The 24,508-nt window shown below is 47.3% G+C and overlaps 1 protein-coding gene across 6 annotated transcripts in view; it reads right to left on the bottom strand.

The window, feature by feature from the left end:
* LOC123746990 (putative nuclease HARBI1) overlaps nucleotides 1-24,508 on the bottom strand; it is a 119,585-nt gene that overhangs the window by 54,966 nt on the left and 40,111 nt on the right. For all 6 annotated transcript variants that reach the window (XM_069317264.1, XM_069317261.1, XM_045728896.2 and 3 more), the window contains one exon: nucleotides 23,137-24,028. In XM_069317264.1, coding sequence (XP_069173365.1) covers nucleotides 23,137-23,800 — 664 coding nt within the window. In that variant the 5' untranslated portion in view covers nucleotides 23,801-24,028. The remainder of the gene's footprint in view (nucleotides 1-23,136; nucleotides 24,029-24,508) is intronic.

Below are 24,508 nucleotides of genomic sequence, written 5' to 3'. Positions count from 1 at the left end.
GTAATTCATCAGCAGACTGGGTGAATTGAGTCACAAACAAGCAACACAGGTCGCAGGACTCAGGGTCGAATGTGTCACCGACCCAACAGGCAGCATGACGGAGCCCTCAAACTCGCACACAGCGAGAGGGGACGCAAGGGTCTCCTCCATCGGACCCAAGAGCCCTTGCGGGGTTTCCCAGGGCCCCTAGACTGTGTCTGCTAAGGGTTATCCCAGGCAAGGCACTGCTAACCGGCGTCCCAAACTACCAAGCAATCCGCTAAAAGCTAAACCCACAAGACGTGTCCACTCGCGAGGGCGAAGCAGGGGATGCCACCACACAAACAACCCTAATATAAGGGGAGGGAAAAACAAGGCAGACCCCCACCAGGCAAAAAGAAAACGAAAAGAAAAACCACCCAAGTGGACAACGTACCCAGAGGGAACAGAGCCGGCCGCTCTTATAGGTGAAAACTAGCTACGCAGTACCCCGTGCCCCACCAGTGCTATAACTACCATTTACCCCAAGGTAAACAAGGGAGGAAAACCCCCAAACACTCAGGGCAGCCAAACGCCAAGCAGCGAAAAGCCAACAGTGGTAGACCCAAGGTGACTTGTGGAAGACAACCGAAAGCCCCAAGGGCGGTACTTACAGGGCACTCAGGGAAGGTGACCCTAAGCACATGCAGCCCGAGTACCTGAGAATACTACTCCCAGCTCACACGACCACCGTAAGAGCAGCACTGAGACAAGACTGGAGATGCAGCCACATGACCATGCACGATCCCATCAGCCGAGGTACTGAGGTGTGGATCGCCGGCTCGGGGGTCTGGGACTCCCCCTTCCCCCTACCGGGGAGGGGGGATACCTGGTTGATGGGGTTCTGGGAGTTCTTCTACTCACCAAGCCCGGCCCGAGGCCAGGCTCGACTTGTGAGAGTTTGGTCCACCAGGCTGTTGCTTGGAGCGGCCCGCAGGGCCACGTACCCACCACAGCCCGGCTGATCCGGAACTTCTCTTAGAAAACCGTCCAGTTTTCTCTTGAAGATGTCCACGGTTGTTCCGGCAATATTTCTTATGCTCGCTGGGAGGACGTTGAACAACCGCGGACCCCTGATGTTTATACAGTGCTCTCTGATTGTGCCTATGGCACCTCTGCTCTTCACTGGTTCAATCTTGCATTTTCTTCCATATCGTTCACTCCAGTACGTTGTTATTTTACTGTGTAGATTTGGGACCTGACCCTCCAGTATTTTCCATGTGTATATTATTTGGTATCTCTCTCGTCTCCTTTCTAGTACATTTGGAGAGAGTACATTTGGAGAGCTTTGAGACGATCCCAATAATTTAGGTGTTTTATCTCGTCTATGCGTGCCGTATATGTTCTCTGTATTCCCTCTATTTCAGCAATCTCTCCTGCTCTGAAGGGGGAAGTGAGTACTGAGCAGTACTCGAGACGGGACAGCACAAGTGACTTGAAGAGTACAACCATTGTGATGGGATCCCTGGATTTGAAAGTTCTCGTAATCCATCCGATCATTTTTCTGGCTGACGCGATATTTGCTTGGTTATGCTCCCTAAACGTTAGATCGTCGGACATCATTATTCCCAAATCCTTGACATGCTGTTTTTCTACTATGGGAAGATTCGATTGTGTTTTGTACCCTGTATTATGTTTCAGATCCTCATTTTTGCCGTACCTGAGTACCTGAAATTTATCACTGTTAAACATCATGTTATTTTCTGCTGCCCAATCAAAAACTTTGTTGACATCTGCTTGTAGTTTTTCAATGTCTTCAGCAGAGGTAATTTTCATGCTGATTTTTGTGTCATCTGCAAAGGACGACACGAAGCTGTGGCGTGTATTTTTGTCTACATCAGATATGAGAATAAGGAACAGTAGCGGTGCAAGGACTGTACCTTGAGGTACAGAGCTTTTAACATCGCTTGGACTCGATTTTATCTGATTGACTGTTACTCTTTGTGTTCTGTTCGACAGGAAATTGAGTATCCAGCGTCCTACTTTTCCAGTTATTCCCATTGACCTCATTTTGTGAGCTATCACCCCATGGTCACATTTGTCGAACGCCTTTGCAAAGTCTGTGTATACAACATCTGCATTTTGCTTTTCTTCTAGGGCTTCTGTGATTTTGTCATAGTGGTTGAGTAACTGTGACAGACAGGATCTTCCCGCTCTAAATCCATGTTGTCCTGGATTGTGCAATTCATTGTTTTCCATAAAACTAGAAATTTGATTCCTAATCACTCTTTCAAACACTTTTATTATGTGTGATGTTAGTGCAACTGGCCTATAATTTTTTGCCAAGGCTTTACTCCCCCCCTTGTGCAACGGAGCTATATCTGCAGATTTAAGTGCTGCTGGTATCTCCCCTGTATCCAGGCTCTTTCTCCATATTACGCTGAGTGCTCTCGCTACTGGTACTTTACATTTCTTTATGAATATTGAATTCCATGAGTCAGGCCCAGGAGCTGAGTGCATAGGCATATTATCAATTTCTCTTTCAAAGTCTTCCAAGTTTGTGGTAATATCCGTTATATTATCTGCAGCTTGAATGTCATTCATAAAGAAGCTGTCTGGGTCATCAACTTTCATGTTGTTTATTGGTGTGCTAAACATAGCCTCATACTGGCTTCTTAGAATTTCACTAATCTCTTTGTTGTCCTCTGTGTACGTACCTTCATTTGTAATTAACGGTCCAATACTGGTCGAGGTTTTGGATTTTGATTTTGCGTATGTGAAAAAATATTTCGGATTTTTCCTTATCTCTTGTATAGCTTTCTGTTCCAATTCCATTTCCTCAGACTCATATGATCGCTTCAACGTTTGTTCTATTTCCTCAATCTCCCTGCTTAGGCTTGTTTTCCTTGCTTGTGATAGTTGTGTCTGCCGAAGCATTTCCGTTATTTTTTTCCTTCTCCTGTACAGTCGTCTCCGTTCTCTTTCTAGAGTGGTCCTCTTTCTGCCCCTCCTCACAGGCACGTGCTTCAAGCAGACCTTGTAAGCTTCAGCTGTCAGTTGAGCTATTCCCTGTGTGGGAGTTTTGTCGCTTAAGACCGTCTCCCATTGAATGGTTGCAAGGTCTACATTTATTTTTTCCCAGTCAATCCTCTTATTGTTGAAATTGAATTGATTGAATATTCCTTCTCGCTTGTTTGGTCTCTTAGACCTACTACCGTTATTTATGCTAGTTCGCACTTCAATGAGCTTATGGTCTGAGTATGAAGTATCTGAGATTGTGATATCCCTGATTAGTTCATCATTGTTTGTGAATAACAAGTCTAGTGTGTTTTCGTTCCTAGTTGGTTCTGTAATCTGTTGATTGAGCGAGAATTTGTCACAGAATCTCAAAAGTTCTCTAACCTGTGGTTGGTTATTTCCCGGGTCATTCCCTGCTATGATATTTGTGTTTGCCGTTCTCCATCTTAGACTCGGTAAATTGAAATCTCCAAGAAAGATAATATCTGGAGCTGGGTTTGCTAGGTTGTCAAGTATGTTCTCTATTTTGTGCATCTGCTCTGTGAATTCCTCAATCGTTGTATCTGGCGGTTTATATATTAGAATAATAATTAAGTTTAGTTTCTCTACCTTCATTCCAAGTACCTCTACCACCTCATTAGTTGAATTTAGTAGTTCTGTGCATACCAGGTCTTCTTTAATATACAGACCTACTCCTCCATTTGACCTAGTTTTTCTATCACATCTATATAGATTATAATTTGGAATCCAGATTTCACCATCCATGTAATCTTTTGTATGGGTTTCCGTGAATGCCCCAAATATTGAGTTTGACTCTAATAGAAGGCCATTTATGAACTTAACTTTATTTCTTGACTTTGGCTTTAACCCTTAACATGCTCGGGGTCTAATATCCTGCTATCCACACAGGCGCATGTCATTTTGAAAAAAAAAAAAAATTTTTTTTTTTTGCTAATCTGTTAAGTTCTGTTCACTGATCACGGGAAAAATAAAAAAAAAATTCTATTGTACTTACTTTTGTTGCAATAGAGCCGAGAAGCTCGGTGATGACGTCACAATCTGCATGTTCGCTCATGCAGTACACGCCCGGGAGATGTTGCGCGCGGTCCTCAAACAGCCAGAGTTGCCACAAATATATTTTCGCGCTATTTATTTACAATGTCTAAGCGCATTTTATCTAATTTTTTTTCACTAATTGTGTTTCAAATACTGTTTGAACATATTTTGTATCAATAATTGTTGCATATTTGAGTATACACAGGCGCACACAAATGTTTTCAATTACGGCAATATAATATGTCATTACAGTCTATTATATTGTATGTTCTGCTTATATTTGTATATATTTACACACACGCACACGCTATCTGCTTATATGTTTACATATTTACACACTCGCACATGCTATACACACTTTGAAGCACACTTAGAAGATTTCTAGACTGTGGTAGTCATTGAAGCAGTCAACAGCACATAATGGGATACCACACGTTTCACACCATGTTTGCACAAGCTTCCGTTTCTTGTCTCTACGTGTCGTTGTTTTACACACCAAGCAATCACGTTGGGCTATTGCACGCTGCACACCAGGTGGCAAATACTTAAGTTTGTGTGCTAGGAAGCCTTCAGTGTGAGCGAGGCGTGGAGTACCAGCATGCTGCAACAGTGGGTTTATGATGGGCCGCTGAATACCTGGGACATCTTTTGCAAACTTTCCTAATAACTGTATTGCAGCATCAAATACAAAGTCACGGAAAGTGGGCTTACGTCCAGTTCTCACAAGGTACATGTTGAAACAGTTCAGCATGCTCATGTCCACAAGATGGAAGAACACTTTTTTCGTCCACCTACATGTCTTCCGCACACACTCTGCAGTGCCAATCATCATGTCTGATTTATCAATCAACCGCATGTTGATATTATAGTCTAAAACACAGTCTGGCTTATATAGTGGTGCGTTTGTTTTATGGCTCACTTTCCCACTGTTCACCATTGTTCCATCATGAATTGTTGTCAACAAGTTCACCTCTCTTTTGTCTTTCCACCGAACTGACAGAATGTTATCACTTTTCCTTCTCTGACACTCACCAACTGCAATGTCGTTGTCAAACACAGGCATTTCCCTTCGTTGTGGCTTTACTGTACCAACCAATCCGGTTCTATTTTCTAGCAAGAACCGAGCTAGCAAGGGACTTGTATAGTAATTATCTGTGTATAAAATGTGTCCCTTGTTCATCCACGGAGCCATGATGGTCTTCACTACACTCCCCGAGAATCCATGTTCGTCGTTACCGGGAATGTCTACATCACTAGCCGAGTACAGAATCATGTGTAACACGTATCCTGTCTCACAATCACAAAGAACAAAAAATTTCAGGCCAAATCGGTTTCGTTTTGAGGGAATGTACTGTTTGAATGGAACACGTCCCTTGAAAAATATGAGAGATTCATCAACCACCAGCTTCTGTGCTGGTACGTAAAAATCTCTGAATTTTCCAATAACATCGTTCATGTAGTGCCTCACTCGCCACAGTCTATCATCAGGTGTTCGGTCCTGAACACTTCCAAAATGTAGACACCTGAGGAGTATCTGAAACCTGTCTCGTGACATATATTTCCCGAATAAAGGTGTTGGTATTGTCTTGTCCTTGCTCCAATAGTCATTTATTGCATGTTTGTGACAGTGCTTCATCAACAAACAGAGTGCCAAAAACACATACATTTCCGCCACTGTGGTATTTTTCCAACGCTGCAGTCGTGAAAATTCTGTGATTTCCCTCTCAATCAGGTAAGCAGCATGCAGGTTCGTTTGGTGTACAATGTATTCCATGAGTGGTTCATCATAGAATGCTGTAAAATATTCCATCTCAGCCATGTCCTCACCTTGATTAGGGAAAAGGTTTGTAATCCCTACATCTTTATCGTCAAAGTGAGGAATATTAGGAATAAAATCGTCACCATCACTCCACTCAAGTACACCAGGCGTCCTGCGAGATGCAGAGGAAAGACGGCGAGGAAGCGATGCATACTGGCGACCAGGAGCTGAATACCGTCTGCGAGAAGCACGGCGGCTACGTGCACGTGAGGTGGGTGCACGTGAGGTGGGTGCACGTGAACACGAGGATCTTGGTCCCTCATGTGGTGCCATGCGGTGGTGCTTGGCCGGGCGAGATGCTGCTGACGCGACAATTTCTCGCCCAGTTACACCACTGGTACCAGCCACAGGCTCAATAAAACTTTGATCTGAGTCACTAAACCCAGAAAAGGAGTCACCTCCCTCTGACTCGTCACCCTCAAACAGAAAATATCCACAGGAACTGTGAGGTCGTGGTAGAATTGGGGTAGAAAATGGGCGAGGAGGCATGGGAGAGCGTATAGGCCTCGCCATGGCATGGCGGTCATTCTCACTTTCACTGCTGCTGCTACTATCACCCGATAACTGTGTATAATCCTCATCGTTGTCTGAATCGTCAAACACACTTTGTTCACCTTCAGAGAATAATTCGTGGGCTATTTGCTCTGGGGTGAGGGACTGAGTGGTGCGTGCCCGTGAGGCGTTTGACCGTGCGCTCGCCATGGTGACTCTCGCTAAACTGAGGCCTCCCATGCCATCGAATCGTGAGCTGGATTTTTTTTCAAAATGGCCGCTGTTTACTAGAGCCCCTGGGCAGCGTATGGGACCCCCAGCTACACCGCGGGCCATTCAAATCGTGCGCGGTACCCATACACTTCATATGAAGTGAAGCGCAGTTGACTGGTAAAACGATTTACACTTCATATGAAGTGATGCGCACTTTAAGGGTTAAACCTTGAATGTTTGCAAATATGAATGATTGTCCATGTTGTGTGTCACTTCTGGAAGGTTTTGGTAGTTCTCCCTCCTCTCTACCCTGACCCAGGGTGTGTTGTTGTGGCAATGGTTTGTCCAGTTTTGGAAGTGATACTGGGGAGTGTGGTAGTCTCTGTGTAGTTGGGGGGTGTAGTATGTGTGGGCTTGATGCCGAACTGTAGTCCAGTCTTGGGCATTTCCCCCTCTCCATCCGTACTCCTGCCACGTTTCTGCCTGTCTGTTTCTCCCTCTGTTTGTACCTGCCTCTAAAAAATTTTCAGGGCTATTATGTTGGACTTCTTCTCTTATATGGCGCTGTGTACCTCTGACGTGGAAATCGGGGCAGTGAAGATCGTAGCATTTCCTCTCATTGACTGAGAGTGTGCATAGCTTAGGGTGAAAATATCTACACTCTGTATCAAAACGACATCTGCCTTTCCCTAACCAGTTTCGGCATTTCCGTGGGTGCATGAATGAGCATTCCGTGCCTCTGGGCCCATATCTACACTGTCCTTTTGCATAATACCAGCAAATATTTTCATTTGTGATTGTATTATTCTTGTTTGTACCCGTGCACGACTTGGCTACCTCTGTGTTTTTTGTTCCAACTTTCTCGTTTCTGCATTCATTCTCGGTATTGCCCTTATCTTTCTCCTTGTTGCTTTCGTCTTTCTCATTTGTGTTCTCATTCGTCTCATTTTTTCTCTCCTTATTCATATCACCAGTGTGCTGGTGAGGAGCTGCGCAGACATGCGGCGCGGCTCGTGTGATGTCATGCTGGTTTGCTCGTTTTTTCTTTTGGGGAGTCCTGTCCACTCGTTTGTCAATTTTTGTTGTTAACCAGAATAGGGGTTTGTTTTGTGGCGCTTACCTTTCTGGGTGCCTGTCCCGGTCGATGGCAGATATAGAATGCTCCAAATCACATGTGCATTCTATGGGCCATTGCTCCCCATGCCTCTGTGAGGGGGCCAGGTTCTGGCTCGTGGTCCCCGGTAGGCTAGAACTCCACCCACATCGACTGATGCAAAATAGTTAGGATATCCATATCAGCCATGAATAGCTCCGAGGAGCCGTTGGGGCTTCCCCCAGAAAATGGTAAATTCCACGATTATTCTTCTACCAGCGGACAAACATGTCAATCACAGACAAAGCTAATGGCACTGGGTGCCTACTGTATGAATGCAGACTAGGTCTATACACCTTACAGTAGGTTGGTGTTTAAGCCAGATCCAATAACATAAATTTCTCTCAAATATTGGATTTACATCAAATTCCATATTTTTGGAATTTTATAACCCAACTAAATTTATTTTATAATTCCATTTTATAACCAAAAGTCCTAATTTTTGGGTTATATATTTAGTTCAGCAACATTATTACAATAATAAGAACTATAAAAAATACTGTACTTATGTTAGAACTGATTTATTAATTTTATTAATTCGAAGCCATAGGTCCCTAAACTGTGGCGACAAAATCAAATTAAACACTCATGGTGCTGTGTACACACGGATTAGACCCGTCCACTAATCTGGACCGATTAGTGGATTCTTGTTATTGGTACAAGAACATGTAGTTCTTGTGCCAATAACATGAATAATCTACATTTGTAAGCTTGTGGACCACTTATGTGTGATTCAACTTGTCATATGAAGAAATTATTAATTGTAACCTGTGATAGAATAGTTAAGTTTTCCACCAGTCTGTGAATTCTGTTCCAACATCGTACTGTTGGGATAGCAGTACGGGGGATGTGCAAATTCGCAAACACCCCGCTTCGGCAAAGCATTGTTCGTCGAAACGGGTGAGTAAATCCGGCCTGAAAAGTGTGCAACCTAGCCGGAGATGCGGCGAATCGGGGTGCATTGAATCGAGGTTGTACTGTATATACCACTACACACTATTGAATAATATTACTGCAAACAAACTATGAAAAAATAAATCAGAGACATTGAAATAATTAGGTAGTAGCAGTGTGTCCTCACATGAACAAACTATATGGGGTGAAGCCGATTCGTTCCAGTGCGGAATTCATTCCATCCGTCCGGGCCCAAAAACCTTAAAAAAATAGTTCATATGCCAGAACACATTTGCATTAGGAAAAATTGCACCTGACTCACGAGGGGAGTCCTTGTTAGTGCTAGGTGCTGGTCCTGTAGGCCTACTGTGAAACTGTACCAAAACTTTTGAATTTTAGTTTTTCTTCATTGTGCGCTGCTTCATTATAATATCTTTCATGCCCTTTAGGTGTCGATAATAATCTGCCAGCTCTTCATCATCAGTCACTTCTCTGACACCATCCCCCACCACTGACACCATTCTTGACACCATCCCCCACCACCAGATGTCTCTGATACCAACCCCCACCACTAACACCACCAGACTTCTCTGACACCACCCCCCACCACTGACACCATCCCCCACCATCAAACTTCTCTTGACACCATCCCCCACCACCGAACTTCTCTTAACACCAGCCCCCCACCATTGACACCACCAGACGTTTCTTGACACCATCCCCCACCACTGACACCACCAGACTTCTCTGACACCATCCCTCACCAGCAGACTTCTTTGACACCACCCCCACCACTGACATCACCATTTATTGTGAATTCTTCATTTTGACTTCGTAATATAATAAAGTAATGTTACAAGCAACTGAAATGGAAAAATATTCTCGAGTTAAGTATGGGGTGTAGTGAGGCAGTAGTGAGGAGCCACGTGGGGGCAGCAGTCAGCTGGCCACTCAGGCCGGACATGGAGGCATCTCATTCAACACATCCGACACTCCTATAGAAGCTAGCTGACTTCTTAACCCCCCTAATACATTCCCCTCACCACTGACATACCAATTTACTATGAATTCTTCCTTTTGACTAAGGAATAAGATAGAATATGATAGAGCGACGTGTTACAAGCCACTAAAATGGTAAAATTTTCTCTCCACATTTTGTGAAAAGCATCGAGTATAGTATCGAGACAGGCACGTGGTGCAGAGTCTGCAGAGGCCCAGCCCTGGTGTTCCATCTCCACTCACCCTCCTTTGATGCCTTTCCACCCACCTAATTTAACCCCTCACCACTGACACCACTATTTATTTGAATTTTTCATTTTGACTACGTAATATAATAAAGCAATGTTACAAACAATTGAAATCGTAACATTTTCTCAGCTAATTTGGTGAAAAGCAGACAGTGAGTGAACGTATCGAGATGGAGCATGAAGGCACCAGCCACGTGTTGCCAACTACCTACCTTGAGGTGCTTCCGGGGCTTAGCGTCCCTGCGGCCCGGTCGTCGACCAGAACTAGCTGATAACTGATAACCAGAGCTCACCACTGACACCATCTGCCTCCCCTGACATCACCTGATTCCACCTGCCTCCCCTAACAACACCTGACAGCACCTGCCTTGCCTGACACCACCTGCCTCCCCTGACAACACCTGACACCTCCTGCCTCCCTTGACACCACCTACCTCCCCTGACACCATCTGCCTCCCCTGACAACACCTGCCTCCCCTGACACCACCTGCTTCCCCTGACAACACCTGACACCACATGCCTTCCCTGACAACACCTGACACCACCTGCCTACCCTAACAACACCTGACACCACATGCCTCTGCTAACAACACCTGACACCACCAGCCTCCCCTGATAACACCTGACACCAAATGCCTCCCCTGACAACACCTGACACCAAAATGCCTCCCCTGACAACACCTGACACCACCTGTCTCCCTTGACACCACCTGCCTCCCCTGACAACACCTGATACTACCTACCTCTCTTGACAACACCTGACACTACCTGCCTTCCTTGACACCACCTGCCTCCCATGACTACACATGACACCACCTGCCTCCCATGACTACACATGACACCACCTGCCTTCCCTGATAACTTCCACTACTGACACCACCAGTCTTTTCTGACAACCCCCAATGAGAATAACTTCCACCACCTGCCTCCTGACACTAAGCCCCCAACTACTGAAACTACTTGCCCCCAGACTGCAACCCTCACCAATGATGCAACCTGCCTCCCCTGACACATTTTATCATCCTTCAACCATTTCTCAGTGGAAACAATGGGTAAGCAAAATATAATACTGTACAACTGTTTACACTTCGATGAATCATAGTTAATGACAGTGGCTGTCATCAGCTATGACAGCTCGGTCTCGGTGATCGCTTGGACGAACAACCCTCAATCAAACATTTGTACATTCCACTGAACATTTAGTACCGAATTCAATTTGTTCAGATCATCCGGGAATTTGATAGAGCGGGGTTCGTTAGAGTGAGGATGCACTGTAATATCTTTGTGGCAACTCCCGCCTGACAGCTCGGGCGGAGCTAACCACCTCCGACGAATGCTTTGTCAACGACTACATTTTGCCAGACTTTCTTACTCTATTGCGGCCAGAATATGTCTCCTACGATTCCCTCTTTCCCTGGTCAGGGAACACAAATGAACACTTTTTTAAGATAAAATACAAAAATTATTTCTTGCGCCTGGGCGTGTTGCAGGCTTTAACCCTTAAACTGCACATGGTGTATATATACGCTCTGAGTAACATGTCCCACCATGCGCATGGCATATATATACGCCCAAGGGTGCCAGGCCCGATTCAAAATGGCCCGCGGCTACACGGGGTTCACATTAGCTTCCTCACGGCTCTTGTAAACAAACGCCATTTTTTTTTTAAATCGTGGGCAATATTCTCAGGTGTGAGAGGCACAATACTGTTGAAGCAACCAAGGCTGGCGCACGCAGCATGAGCAAACAGCATTGCTGTTCAGCTTGTGACCACAGCATCGCCGAAAAATGTCAAAATAAATATATAATTGTTATTATTTAGCGATGACACTATTACAGATGACCCCTGACTGTGATATAAATAACCAGGGTTGTGATAATAGCAGGACTGTTGTAATAATTAGCGCTGTGGGAGCAGTGATGCTGAGAGACGGAGGGAGATAGCATCGTTTACTGACTGTGTGGCCACCTGTTATTGTTTGCATTCACCATACCAGCTCAGTGGTTCTCTATGGTGAACACAAATGTAGATACTTATATATAATGTGTGTATTAGTGTAATAACAGCAAAAGGATTATGCTGGGAGGAGTCATTTGGGTGACGGAGGTGACGTCGTCTGCATGATTTGTCTAGCTGTTTAGAGGGTGGCCACTATGCTCTTTGGGCGCACTACAAGCTTAGGTGTACAGTTACGGTGCATACAACATGTAGATACTTATATATAATATGTGTATATAGTGTAATAACACTTCAAACAGTATTGTTGGGGGAGAAAGTTTAGTGCATGTGACCTTGAATGAGTGAGGGAGCCGCCAGCTGACTGTGTGTATAGCGACGACTCTTAGTGCCTGAACTAACTATATCAGCTTAGCTGTACAGTTGTGGTGAACAAAATATATACATACTTATATATAATGTCTGTATATAGTGTAATAACACCACAAATGGTATTGTTGGGGGAGAAAGTTTAGTGCGTGTGTTGAGGGAGTGGCAGCGAGTGGTTGGCTGATGTGTGGCGGTAACTCCTTGTTGCTTTTTGACTCTCAATACCAACTTAGTGGTTCGTTATAGTGAACAAAACATGCAGATACTTATATATAACCTGTGTATAGAGTGTAATAGCAGCAAAACTATTTGTTTATTGTTTTATGAACATAATAATTGAATCACTAATATGCACACCATACTTTTGAGTATAACGATTATTCACCACTTTTATTATATAAATATATTACAATACACACTATTGAATAATATTACTGCAAAAAACTAGGAAAAAATCAATCAGAGACATAGAAATAATTAAGTGATAATATCTTTGTGGCAACTCCCACCTGTCAGCGCGGGTGACGCTGACCGGCTCTGGCAACCGCACTGTCAATGCCCACTTTTTGTCAGACTTCCTCGGTCAATTGCGCCCAAAATATGTCACCTACGATTTTTTTGTTTTATTTTTCCCGAGCTCAGGGGACACAAATTAACATGTTTAGAAGACGAAAAAAAATTGAATTTATTTTTTTCTTGCGCACAGGGGTGTAAATGTCCTCAGGTCCCCTGAGCAGTGGAAGGGTTAACCCTTAAACTGCGCAAAACGTCATATGATGTGACATTGAAGGGGGTATATTTACAAAAAATATTAGAATTATGTAAAAATTACTTAAAAATGTTAAACAAATCTCCAATTTATTGGCTTCAGCTTCGAGAAACTTTCATCAAAATATTTTCAGAAATTTATTTTAGACTAATATTTAAAAAAAAAAAACAGCGTTGAATATAATGAAACGCCATTTTCTGGGTGAGTCCCAGAGGCTCCCCGGAGCTATCCCAGGCTGATATGCTAATGTCAGACTTTGGCATCAGTCATGTGTATGGAGTTCTTAGGCATACCGGGGACCACCGTCAGAACCGGGCCCCCTCAGAGAGGCAAGGGGAGCAATGGCCTATAGAAGCCCCCGTGTGGTTGGAAGCATTCTATGTCTGCCATCGACCGGAACAGGCACCCAGAGAGGTAAGCGCCTCAAAACAAACCCCTATTCTGGTTAAAATTGCTACCAAAAACCGAACTAGTGGATAGAACTTCCCAACCGAAAACAAGCAAACTAGTGTGACATCACACACCTCCGCGCCGCTGTCTGCGCAGCTCCCCCCTCCCCAAAAACGCGAAAAACAGCCGACCGGAGGGAGGGAGGGAGGGATGCCGGGGAGCCTCCGGGACTCACCCAGAAAATGGCGTTTCATTACATTCAACGCTGGTTTTCTGGGGGGAGCCCCGTCGCCTCCCCGGAGCTAACTACCCACAGACAGAGAAAAGAGGGACTTACCCGGGAGGCGGTCGTCGCTCACTCCTCAACTCGAAGCCGAGACAACTGGCTGCAACCGCCGACCCAAAGCAACACAGGCCCGACGAGGCCCAGGGACATTCACAAGGTAACGAGCAGCCAGGACCCTGTTCGACCGCCAAAATCCCCGCGCCCGAATATCAGACCAAGACATATTCCCAAAGACGGCAGCAAGAGCCGCGAACTTATGAACGTCATGGGCACGGGAATAGACCGCAGGCTGGCTGGACTTAATAACCCTGCGGACGACCTGAGAGACCTGAACCCGCGAACAGGGAAGAAGGGAAACCGGATCAACCCACAGAGCGTCCCCGGACACAGAAGCTGTGGCGCGCAAATAACGGCGAAGCGCCGCAACCGGACACAAAACATGATGCACCCCTGGCCTGACAAACCAAGCATCAACCACCCATGGACCCCTCCGGAACGCAGCAGTCTCATTCTTCGCCAGAAAAGAAGGAGACGGCTGCAAACGAACAAAACAATCACCACGACCAAAAGAGCAGAAACCCCTGCACCGGAGGAGAGCATGAAGCTCCCCTACCAGACCCCTAGAGGCCAAAGCCAACAAGACAAGTGCCTTGGAAAAACAATCCTGGACCAAATGGGCCACAACGAAACGAGGAGACAAAAGGAAAGCGAGCACTCTGTCCAAAGACCAGGACGGCTTAGGCGACGCATGAGCAGGCCAGAGGTGAAACAATGCACGAGACAGCTTGCGAAACGGCGCAGGCGTAACATCGATACCGAAAGCAAGCTGAAGCGGCTCCGCCAGCGCCGCACGATACGAAGCGACAATGTTAGGCATAAGATGACGGTCCTGAAACAACCACGAGAGGAAGGACAAGACCACCCGAACAGACAAGGAACTAACACGCCGAAGACGCAAAATGAAACGGAAGGACCGCCAGGAAACTTCATATTGCCGCCGAGAAGAAGCCCTCAGGTGGGACACTAACAAGGAGGCCACCTGATCACCATAGAGATGATGATAGACTCGAGTCAAAAAAAACCATATGCAAAGACTCGAGGAGAAGATCGAACCAGCCACGTGACGTACCGGCCCGATCTGCTGAAGGAGGTGGAGCCGCGGGAAAACCCTCGGGTTCGGACACCGAGCAACCAGTGCCTGAAACCAAGGCTGGGCCGGCCACCAAGGGGCCAGAAGGACAACTCTCCCCTGGTAAGTCTCTAAGCGAGGCAGGACCTGGAGCAACAGCCGAACCGGGGGAAAGAGGTACAGGAACCCCCACCTCGACCAGTCTAGCCGAAAGGCATTGACACCGACGGCGTCGCGATCGGGGAAGGGCGCCGCATAAACGGGAAGACGCCGCAACCACACCGACGCGAAGAGGTCCACTTCGGGGCGCCCGAACGTCTGGCAAAGCCAACGGAAGGACTCGTCGTCGACCATCCACTCTGTGGAGAGGGGAACGAAGCGAGCCAGGGCGTCGGCCAAGACGTTGGACACGCCCTATACCGATGGGCGATGATGATACCGATGATACCGATGGACTATACCGATGATGATACTTTTCAAAACGCTTGTGCTCTCTAGAGTGGAGTACTGCTGCACAATGACAGCCCCTTTCAAAGCTGGAGAAATTGCTGACCTAGAGAGCGTGCAGAGATCCTTTACTGCTAGAATCCACTCAGTAAAACATCTAAATTACTGGGACTGACTAAAGAGCCTAAATCTGTACTCCCTTGAGCGCAGGCGGGAGAGATACATAATAATTTACACGTGGAAAATAATTGAGGGGCTGGTCCCAAACCTGCACACAGAAATAACACCACATGAGACCAGAAGACATGGCAGGATGTGCAGAATACCCCCGTTGAAAAGCAGAGGTGCAACAGGTACTCTGAGAGAGAACTCTATCAACATCAGAGGCCCGAGACTGTTCAACACGCTTCCACTACACATAAGGGGCATAACTGGCAAACCCCTCACAGTGTTCAAGAGAGAACTGGATAAGCACCTCCAAAGGATACCTGATCAACCAGGCTGTGACTCATACGTCAGGCTGCGAGCAGCCGCGTCTAACAGCCTGGTTGATCAGTCCAGCAACCAGGAGGCCTGGTCGACGACCGGGCCGCGGGAACACTAAGCCCCGGAAGCACCTCAAGGTAGCCTCAAGGTAGGTAGCCCCGTACGTGAACCGCCAGGAGAGCCAAACCCCAAGAACTCAGCAGACGAGTCACCCAAAGCGACCAACCCCAAAGAGACAAGGACCGCATCGAACCCCCGCAGTTCAGGCAATGAACCACCAGAGAGCAGTCCGAATGGAGCCGAATCGTCAATTCGCGGGCCACCCGAATCCTCCCCAGAGCAAACCACACTGCCGCGAACTCCCGCACTGTGCTGTGAGCTCGACGGAAGGACGGATCCCAAGGCCCCTGGCCGGCCCGGTGAGCACTGGTCACAAAACCCCAGCCGAGAGACGACGCACCCGTGTACACATCGAGCGAGGGCTCGGGTAGGCGCCAAGGCACTGAACCCCGTAAAACCCGAAGAGGAAGCCGGTGACGCAGCAACCGACGCAAGGCCCCCGGGGGTCAAACTCTGCGATCACGAGAGAGGCGGAAGGGGGAACCCCGAAGGAACCAGAACAGCCGTCGAAGCCAAACCCGACCCGGCAGGGTAGACCACCATCGCGAAGTTCAGTCTCCCGCACAGCCCCTCGAGCAACCGCCGGGTGACCCAAGGGCCCTCCAGAAACAGACGAAGGCGGGGCCGCAGCCGCAGGAGAGACTCCGGAGGGAGAGACAAGGAGGCGGTTCAAGAGTCCCAAACGAGACCCAGCCAAGTCCGAACCTGAGAGGGAACCAGATGGGACTTCCTCCAGTTCACCAAGAACCCGAACTCGGCGAGCTGGGAAAGAACCAAATCCCTGGCTAGCAAGCAAGCTGACTGGCTGGGAGCCCAAACCAGCCAGTCGTCGAGGTAGGCCAACACCCGAACACCTAGGAGACGCAAACAAGCCATCACAACCCGTGTAAGGCGCGTGAACACGCGAGGTGCCAGGTTCAACCCGAACGGGAGACAACGAAAGCGGTAACTCAGATGCCCCACAACAAAACCGAGCCAGTCCCTGAACCGCGGATGAATCGGGACATGCCAATAGGCGTCCCGGAGGTCCAGGGACACCATCCAAGCTCCCGGCTCCAAGAGGAGCCGAACCTGAGACAGCGTAGTCATCCGAAAGGAGGGGCAATGAACCCAGGGATTCAGACGGGACAAGTCCAGAATGAACCGCAGGTCCGCGCAGTCCCACTTCGGAACCGGAAACAGACGGGAAACTCATCTGAGGGACGATGTCGTTTCGACGACGCCCAAGCGTACCCACTCCAAGAAACCTGCCCTGCCAGCCCCGACCCCCCAAAGGTGGTAGGGGCCACCCAATGCCACCGCAGGCCGCGAAACACGACCCGAAAGGCCCACGAATCGTGGGACCAGGCTCGGGCGAACAGTGCAAGCCGCCCCCCCATTGCCCCGTCAAGGGGGCAAACCGTGAAAGGGCCGGCGACCCTTACAAAACCCAGAACCCCGCACAGCGCGAACACCGCGCCGACCAGACGAGGGAGGGTCCGCAGGAGGAGCCAACCCCGAACCTGACACCAGAGGCCTACCACAACGAGAGGAACCCCGAGCCCTGGCACGACCTTTCCGGGAAGACCCACCCCGGGACCCCCGGAAAACCAACAAGTCCGACATCGGACGACAAGCCGCCGACGCAGCCTGAATAAACTGCGCCACGGCCGACTCCTCAAACAGAAGAGGACAAAAAGGTGAAGAATACCTAAGAGCCAGAGCCCAAGCAGATTCCACGGAGGAACCCAGCACCGCCTGCCGACACGCGAGACGGGAAGCATAAAACAGGGAAACCGGATCCCGCAAAATCGGTGTGAACAGCTCCAACAAGGCAGCCGACGAACGCGCAGCCGAGGACAAGGTGCCGGACCCCGGGACAGACCCAAGCGTCCTCACATCCTCCACGAGGCAATCCGAAGACAGCTCCAGGAAGGAAAAGAACCGCAAGGCCGAAGCCAAAAGGCCCCGGGCGCGCAAGTCCTCCACAACGAGTGCCGCCGAAAGAGAGGGAACCTGCACATGGAGCTGAATAACGCCCACATCACGGGGAAGGGCAGGGGCAAACAAGCACTCATTCAGGTACTCAAGCTCGCCCCCCAGGAAAACCTGAAGCACCGTGGAAGCTTCCCGCCACTCCAGCGTGCGGGAACGACAGAAGGAATGCCAGGAATCCAAAAAAACATGGGGCAGTCTGCTAGCCAAGACGACTCCGGAACCTCGTAAAGGAGCCAGAAAGGGAACGAAGTCCCAAACCTGAATGAGGACGGATCCATTTCCGAAGGTATAATCTGGGTCACGCAGGAGGTAAGCTGCAAAGGCCGCTCGCACCACACCAGGTTGGATGCGATAAGCCGAAAACCTCCGGAAGGACGGAACCGACGTACCCGGGGGAACACGGAACCGAACCCGGGGAGGGGCCGACACCAAATCAAACTCGTACGCAGAGGGGGGAAAAGAAAACCCCACTCCTTATAACAATAAGCCCCACTCAGAGGGAAGAAAAACCCAGGCGGGGTCCAGCGGGGCCCAAGGCCCCCAAGTCAGCCCCTCCCCAGCCTTGAGGTCCTTCACCACAGGACCCGAGGCCGAGTCCTCTCCCCAAGCCCCGACCCCACAAGACAAGGACGGGGCAGCCGGAAAAGCTGGAGGAAGGGGGGCCCACTGGTCAGACCCAGAAGCTTTGGCCGGGAGACAAGACTCGAATGCCTCTGCCGCCCCCCCCGGAAGGGGCACCCCCCAAAGCTGCCCGAGTCTCGAGATCAAGTAACCCCTGCTCCGACCCTGAAACCCACAGACGGCTCGGGGCCGGAAGCAGGGGGGGGGGGGGGACCAGAACAAACAGAAGGGGAAGGACGAGGAGGTGCGGACTGAACCAGGATCGAAGCGACCCCCACCCGCAAGTCCGGGTCTCGAAAAGCAAAGCGGGGCAGCCCTGGGGCATCCGGGTGAGCAACCAACCGAGCGCGTTGCAACAGACGAAACCTAGACTGCAACGCACGCGCCGCCTGTACCCGAATAGAATCATCAGAGGATTGGGTAAATTGAGTCACAAGCAAGCAGCAACACTCACAGGACTTAGGGTCGAAAGTATCACCGACCCAACAGGCAGCGTGGCAGAGGCAAAAACAATGAGGGTCACCCTGAGACAAGGGGACCAAGCAACCCTCAAACTCGCACACAGCGAGTGGGGACTCCGGGGTCACATCCATCGGACCCACGCGCCCCCTAGGGGATTCCCAGGGTCCTGAGCGTTTACTTTAAGAGGACTCGCGCTCAAGTAGTCCCAGGCAGGGTGCTGCAAACCGGCACCCAAAACTACCAAGCAAACTTCTATAGCTGAACCCCAGGGACGTGTACACTCACGGGGACCTAGCAGGGGGCGCCACCGAGGAGAACAGTGGAAGGGCAAAAACAAACTGAATAAAATGACAGAACCCCCCACCAGGCAAAAACAAAACCCCGCAAGAGGACAGCGAACCCCAAGGAACAGAGCCGGCCGCGATGTCGGGAATACAAGCTGAGCAGCACCCTGCACCCCTACCAGTGCAAACTGCCTCTTACCTGCCGGTAACAAGGGAGAACAGAACACCCAAGAGCCCAAGCCCAACAGGCGGCCGAAAAACCGAAAGGTAAAAACGGACCAGCAGAGGCAGACCCCGAGGAGTCTGTGGAAGGTGGCCCCAAGCCCCAAGGGCAGTACAGGCATACCTCAGAATACGAGTTTAATCCGTTCCTGGAGACGCCTCGCCTTCCGAAAACTCGCATTCCGAAGTTAATTTCCCCATAAGAAATAAAGGGAAATGAATTAATCCGTTCCTGACTACCCCAAAAACCCCACATCAAACTAAATTTTTATACCTAATTTACCTAATTCATCTAAATAAACCTACAAAACTGTGTTCCAGTTATTACTTACCTTGCTGTCGAGTGCTGTAGGCGTATGGAAGATGGTGAGGAGGGGGGAGGAGGAGAGGAGTTACTGTTTGGAAGGGGAGTCCCCTTCCATAATCACATCACATAACCCCATGCCTTGTAACACTATGGATACCACTTCTCTTTCTAAATTTTTCAAACCAGCCCCTGCTTGCCTTAAACTCTTTCTTATCTGCATCACTCGTTGCAGGGGTATTCTTTAGAAGGTCTTCGTGCAACACCCTGGCTTTCTCACAAATAATGGCCTCCGAAACACTATCACCCCTCAACTCCTTGTCGTGTATCCAAATTAATAACAACTTTTCCACTTCTTCAAGTATTTGTGGTCTTTGTGCCGTTAATGTTCTTACTCCTTTTGCCACTTTAGCACCTATAATCTTATTTTTCTTCTTAAGTATAGTGCATATTGTTGATGTGGCTTTGTTGTACTGCCTACAAAGTTCAACAACACGTGTACCGTTCTCATGCTTCCGAATGATCTCTTGTTTCTCCTCTATTGTCATCCTCACATGAGCTTTCTGGCCTTTATCCTTACCACTGGCTTTCTTGGGACCCATGGTGAGATATATAATAACAAATTGTATAGACAAATCACCAAAAATCAAACAAAACACTGAAAATCCGCGAGAAGAATTGATGTGGGGGTAGTCACTGAGCGCGAGACAATGGTAAACTGAGGGGCGGCGGGGCGGAGGGGCGACGATCGCCGAACCACCACGCGCTAGGTCGGCCTGTACGCGTATCAACAAACTCGCGTCCCGAAGTAACCCTCGCCTTCTGAGACAAATTTTTGGAGTAAATACTGCTCGCCTTCCGAAAACCTCGCATACAGGGACAATCGCATTCCGAGGTACCACTGTTCTTACAGGGCACCTAGGGAAGGCAACCCTAGGCGCATGCAGCCCGAGTACTGAAGATAACTCCTGGCTCTCGCACCCACAAAAGCAACACCACACGCAAAGCACAGTGCAGTAGCGACACCGGAGCCAGAGCACATGACCATCGCCTATAGCATCAGCCTCAAGAACTGAGGTGTGGGTAGCCGGCGTGGGGGGTCTGGTGCTCCCTCTTCCCCCTCCCGGGGAGAGGGGAGCTGCGCAGACAGCGGCGCGGCGGTGTGTGACGTCACACTAGTTTGCTTGTTTTCGGTTGGGGAGTTCTATCCACTAATTCGGCTTTTGGTAGCAATTTTAACCAGAATAGGGGTTTGTTTTGAGGCGCTTACCTTTCTGGGTGCCTGTTCCGGTCGATGGCAGACATAGAATGCTTCCAACCACACGGGGGCTTCTATAGGCCATTGCTCCCCTTGCCTCTCTGAGGGGGCCCGGTTCTGGCCGTGGTCCCCGGTAGGCCTAAGAACTCCATACACATGACTGATGCCAAAGTCTGACATTAGCATATCAGCCTGGGATAGCTCCAGGGAGCCGACGGGGTTCCCCCCAGAAAAAAACAGCAAAATTGGAGAAGACAGCAGCAGGAGCATAAGGCTTTAAAAGGACAGAGGAGGCCACTAAGCTCCCTCATGCGGCAATGGGATGGAAAGGGAAGGGGGTGCAGGGGCAAGCATTGTAGGAATGAAACTAAAAAAAGCCACTGTCACATGCTCCACTTGATAGCGTAAGAAGTAGCTGTATCTGAGGCTACACTATGTACGATTTGAGCAGCAAGTCATTGGATTTTATGACACACTGTGGATGAAACGAGGAAGGAAGCCTGCAAGATGGCATATCGTTGCATGAGTGGCAGTGTACGCTACAAATTCTGAAGGTTGTGAAATAGTTTCCAAGGAAAGATCTTCCAAGCTGTACATATACTACTATGTGTCATTGGTGGTCTTAAAGGCATCAAAGAGGGCCTCTGTCTTTGCAAATCATGCCTCTAGAGTCAGTCATGAAGTATGCTAGCAGCCTGATCATGGTTGCTATTGTTCTTATGTACCACTTGTCTGTAAAAATGATGGGCATTTTGTAAACTCCAGGGTCACCATTTTAGTGTCTAGCACAATCACCAGACAAGAGTTAAGCAAATGAATGCCACCAATCACAATATGTATATTGTTACTTATGTATAACCCCAAGCAGGGAGCAAGAAGCCCTGATAATGTTGTTGCTTGCTTGGGAGGTGAGACCAGACTAAGTCATGCTGGCTTGCAGCGGTGGCAACTGGAGATGACACTACAAATTAATGTAGTGTCATAGTGTAAATTAATTAATTTACTAATGAAATTTGTAAATATATTTCAATTCATTTCCCATTATTTCTTATAGGGAAATTAGCTTCGTTTTACGAGTTTTCGGATTACGAGCTGTCTCCTGGAATGGATTAAACTCTTAAACCGAGGTACCCCTGTATATAACGTCTGTATATAGTGAATAAAACACAAAATAGTATGGTGGGAGGCGAATGTGGCAAATCAGGTGATGTGAGGGAGGGAGGGAGGGACAGCCAGTGGCGGGCTGCCACTGGCTGCCACTGCGACTGAGCATACCAACTTAGTGGTTCATTAAGGTGAACACAAATGTAGATACTTAAATATAACGTGTATATATAGTGTAATAACAGCAAAAGGAATGTGGGGGAGAAGCCATTGTGGTGAAGGAGGTGGCGACTTCTACATGATTTGTCTTGATGGGTGGGGGTGGCCACCAAGCTCTTAGGGCAATATACCAGCTTAGATGAACAGTTATGGTGAACAGAACATGTAGATACTTATATATAATGTCTGTATATAGTAAATAAAAGCAAAAACAGTATGGTGGGAAGAGGATGAGGGCGAGGGAGTTGTGATTGAGGGAGGGAGTGGCGATGAGAGGCTGACTGGCAGATGTTGTGGCCACCCCTCGCTGCTTTTTGACTCGCAATGTCAACTTAGTGGTTTGTTATGGTGAACAAAACACGCAGATACGTATATATAACCTGTGTATATAGTGTAATAAGCAACAAAGTATTTGTTTATTGTTTTATGAACACAATAATTGAATCAATAATATGCACACCATAACTTTAAATACAGCGATGATTCACATTTTATTATATAAATATATCACACGACACACTATTGAATAATCTTACAGCAAAACACGAAGAAAAATCAATCAGACACTTTGAAATAATTAGGTAATTATATCTTTGTGGCCACTCCTGCATGACAGCTGGGGCTGGGCAGACCGCCTCGGACACACGCTGAGTCAGCGTCTCTTTTTTTTTTTTTTTTGCCAGACTTCCCCACCCTATAGCGGGCAAAATATGCCACTTACGATTTTTTATTTTTCCTGTGATCAGGGAACATAAATTAACATGTTAAGAAGAATTTTTTTTTGTAGTTATGCACCTGTGGGTGACAATGGCCAAATAGCCCTTAGCAACACAAGGGTTAAAAACACTGTATCAGTACTTATTATTTTGATAAGATACTCACCTAGTAAATAAGAACTGCCAAATTCTCCTGCCTCAAATCTGCTACGAAGTCTGCTGTTGGCCCATATCAAGGAGTCATGAGCACTTCCAGGGTATCTTGCACAAAAATCTAATATTAAATGTTCACTATTTGACACAACTTGAATGTTCAATGAGTGATAATTATGCTGATTTACAAACATGTATTCTCTTTCTTTTGGAGCCCTTATGGGAACATGAGTACAATCGATTGCACCAATAACATTTGGAAACCCATTTAGGCTGTCAAATTTTGCCTTTGTTTCTATAATTTCAGACATCTCTGTTGGCATTTTTATTTCTGCTACTGCTTTTCTATAGAAAGCATCAGTCACTTCGGTTATTATTCGTGACACACTTGACTGACTTAAACCAGTCGAATCGGCAATAACACTTTGTAAACTACCACTTGTATAAAATCTGAGAGCTACTAACACTATTGTATGACAGGGAATAGCACGGGACCTTTTAGTTATGCGAGCAATGTCATTTTTTAGCACATCACAAAACCTTAATATCACGTGACGTGGAAAACAGTAGTACTTTAAAAGGTGCTCATCACTAATATCTAATGGATCTAGAGGATCTTTGAAAACTCTTTCTTTTCTCAATGCACGATCATGGGCTAATGCAGCAAGTAATTCCATTTTCTGTTTATATATTTACTTAAAATTATAAGTTTTCTGCCAGATTTACTGAAAATATAATGTACTCAAGCACTATACTACACATACAACATATTAAAAATACTGGATTTCCACCAACATGAAAACACTTTTAATAACAGAAGTGTGGGGGGTTGTGATGTACTGAGGCCATTCCGTTGCTATGTAGTACAGTTGTAAACCATATCATGCACCAACCATGTAAACACCCTGAAAAAAAGTTTATTATAATTTAGGTTATACTGAAAGAAAATACAGAGTGAAATGTGTTATCAGCATAAAAAATACTAAGACAATCTAAGTGCAGTATGAATATTATGAACTGTGTGTGTATGTCTGTAATTACCTAAGTGTAGTTACAGGGTGAGAGTAACGCTTGTGATGTCCCATCTCCCCAGTACTCTATTATATAATGCTTAGAAACTACTAATGATTTTAGCATCCACCACCACCTCATTTAACTTGTCCCAACTGCCTACCACTCTACTTGCAAAAGTGAACCTTCTCATTTTTTTTTTTTTTTTTTTTTTTTGCAGCTCTGTTTCCTTAGTTTAAATCTATAGCCCCCTTTTCTTCAAGTTCCAGTTTTCCCCAAAAAATTTAATTGTCAATTTTGTAGATTCCTGTTACTATTTTGCACATAATTATGTCTCCTCTTTCTCTTCTATCTTCTAGCTTTGGTATATTTTA

Source organism: Procambarus clarkii, chromosome 87 (genome assembly GCF_040958095.1).
Source record: "Procambarus clarkii isolate CNS0578487 chromosome 87, FALCON_Pclarkii_2.0, whole genome shotgun sequence".
Classification (NCBI taxonomy): Eukaryota; Metazoa; Arthropoda; class Malacostraca; order Decapoda; family Cambaridae; genus Procambarus; species Procambarus clarkii.
Note: the sequence above shows the minus strand (reverse complement) of the source record. Positions and strands in the feature narration are given on the sequence as shown.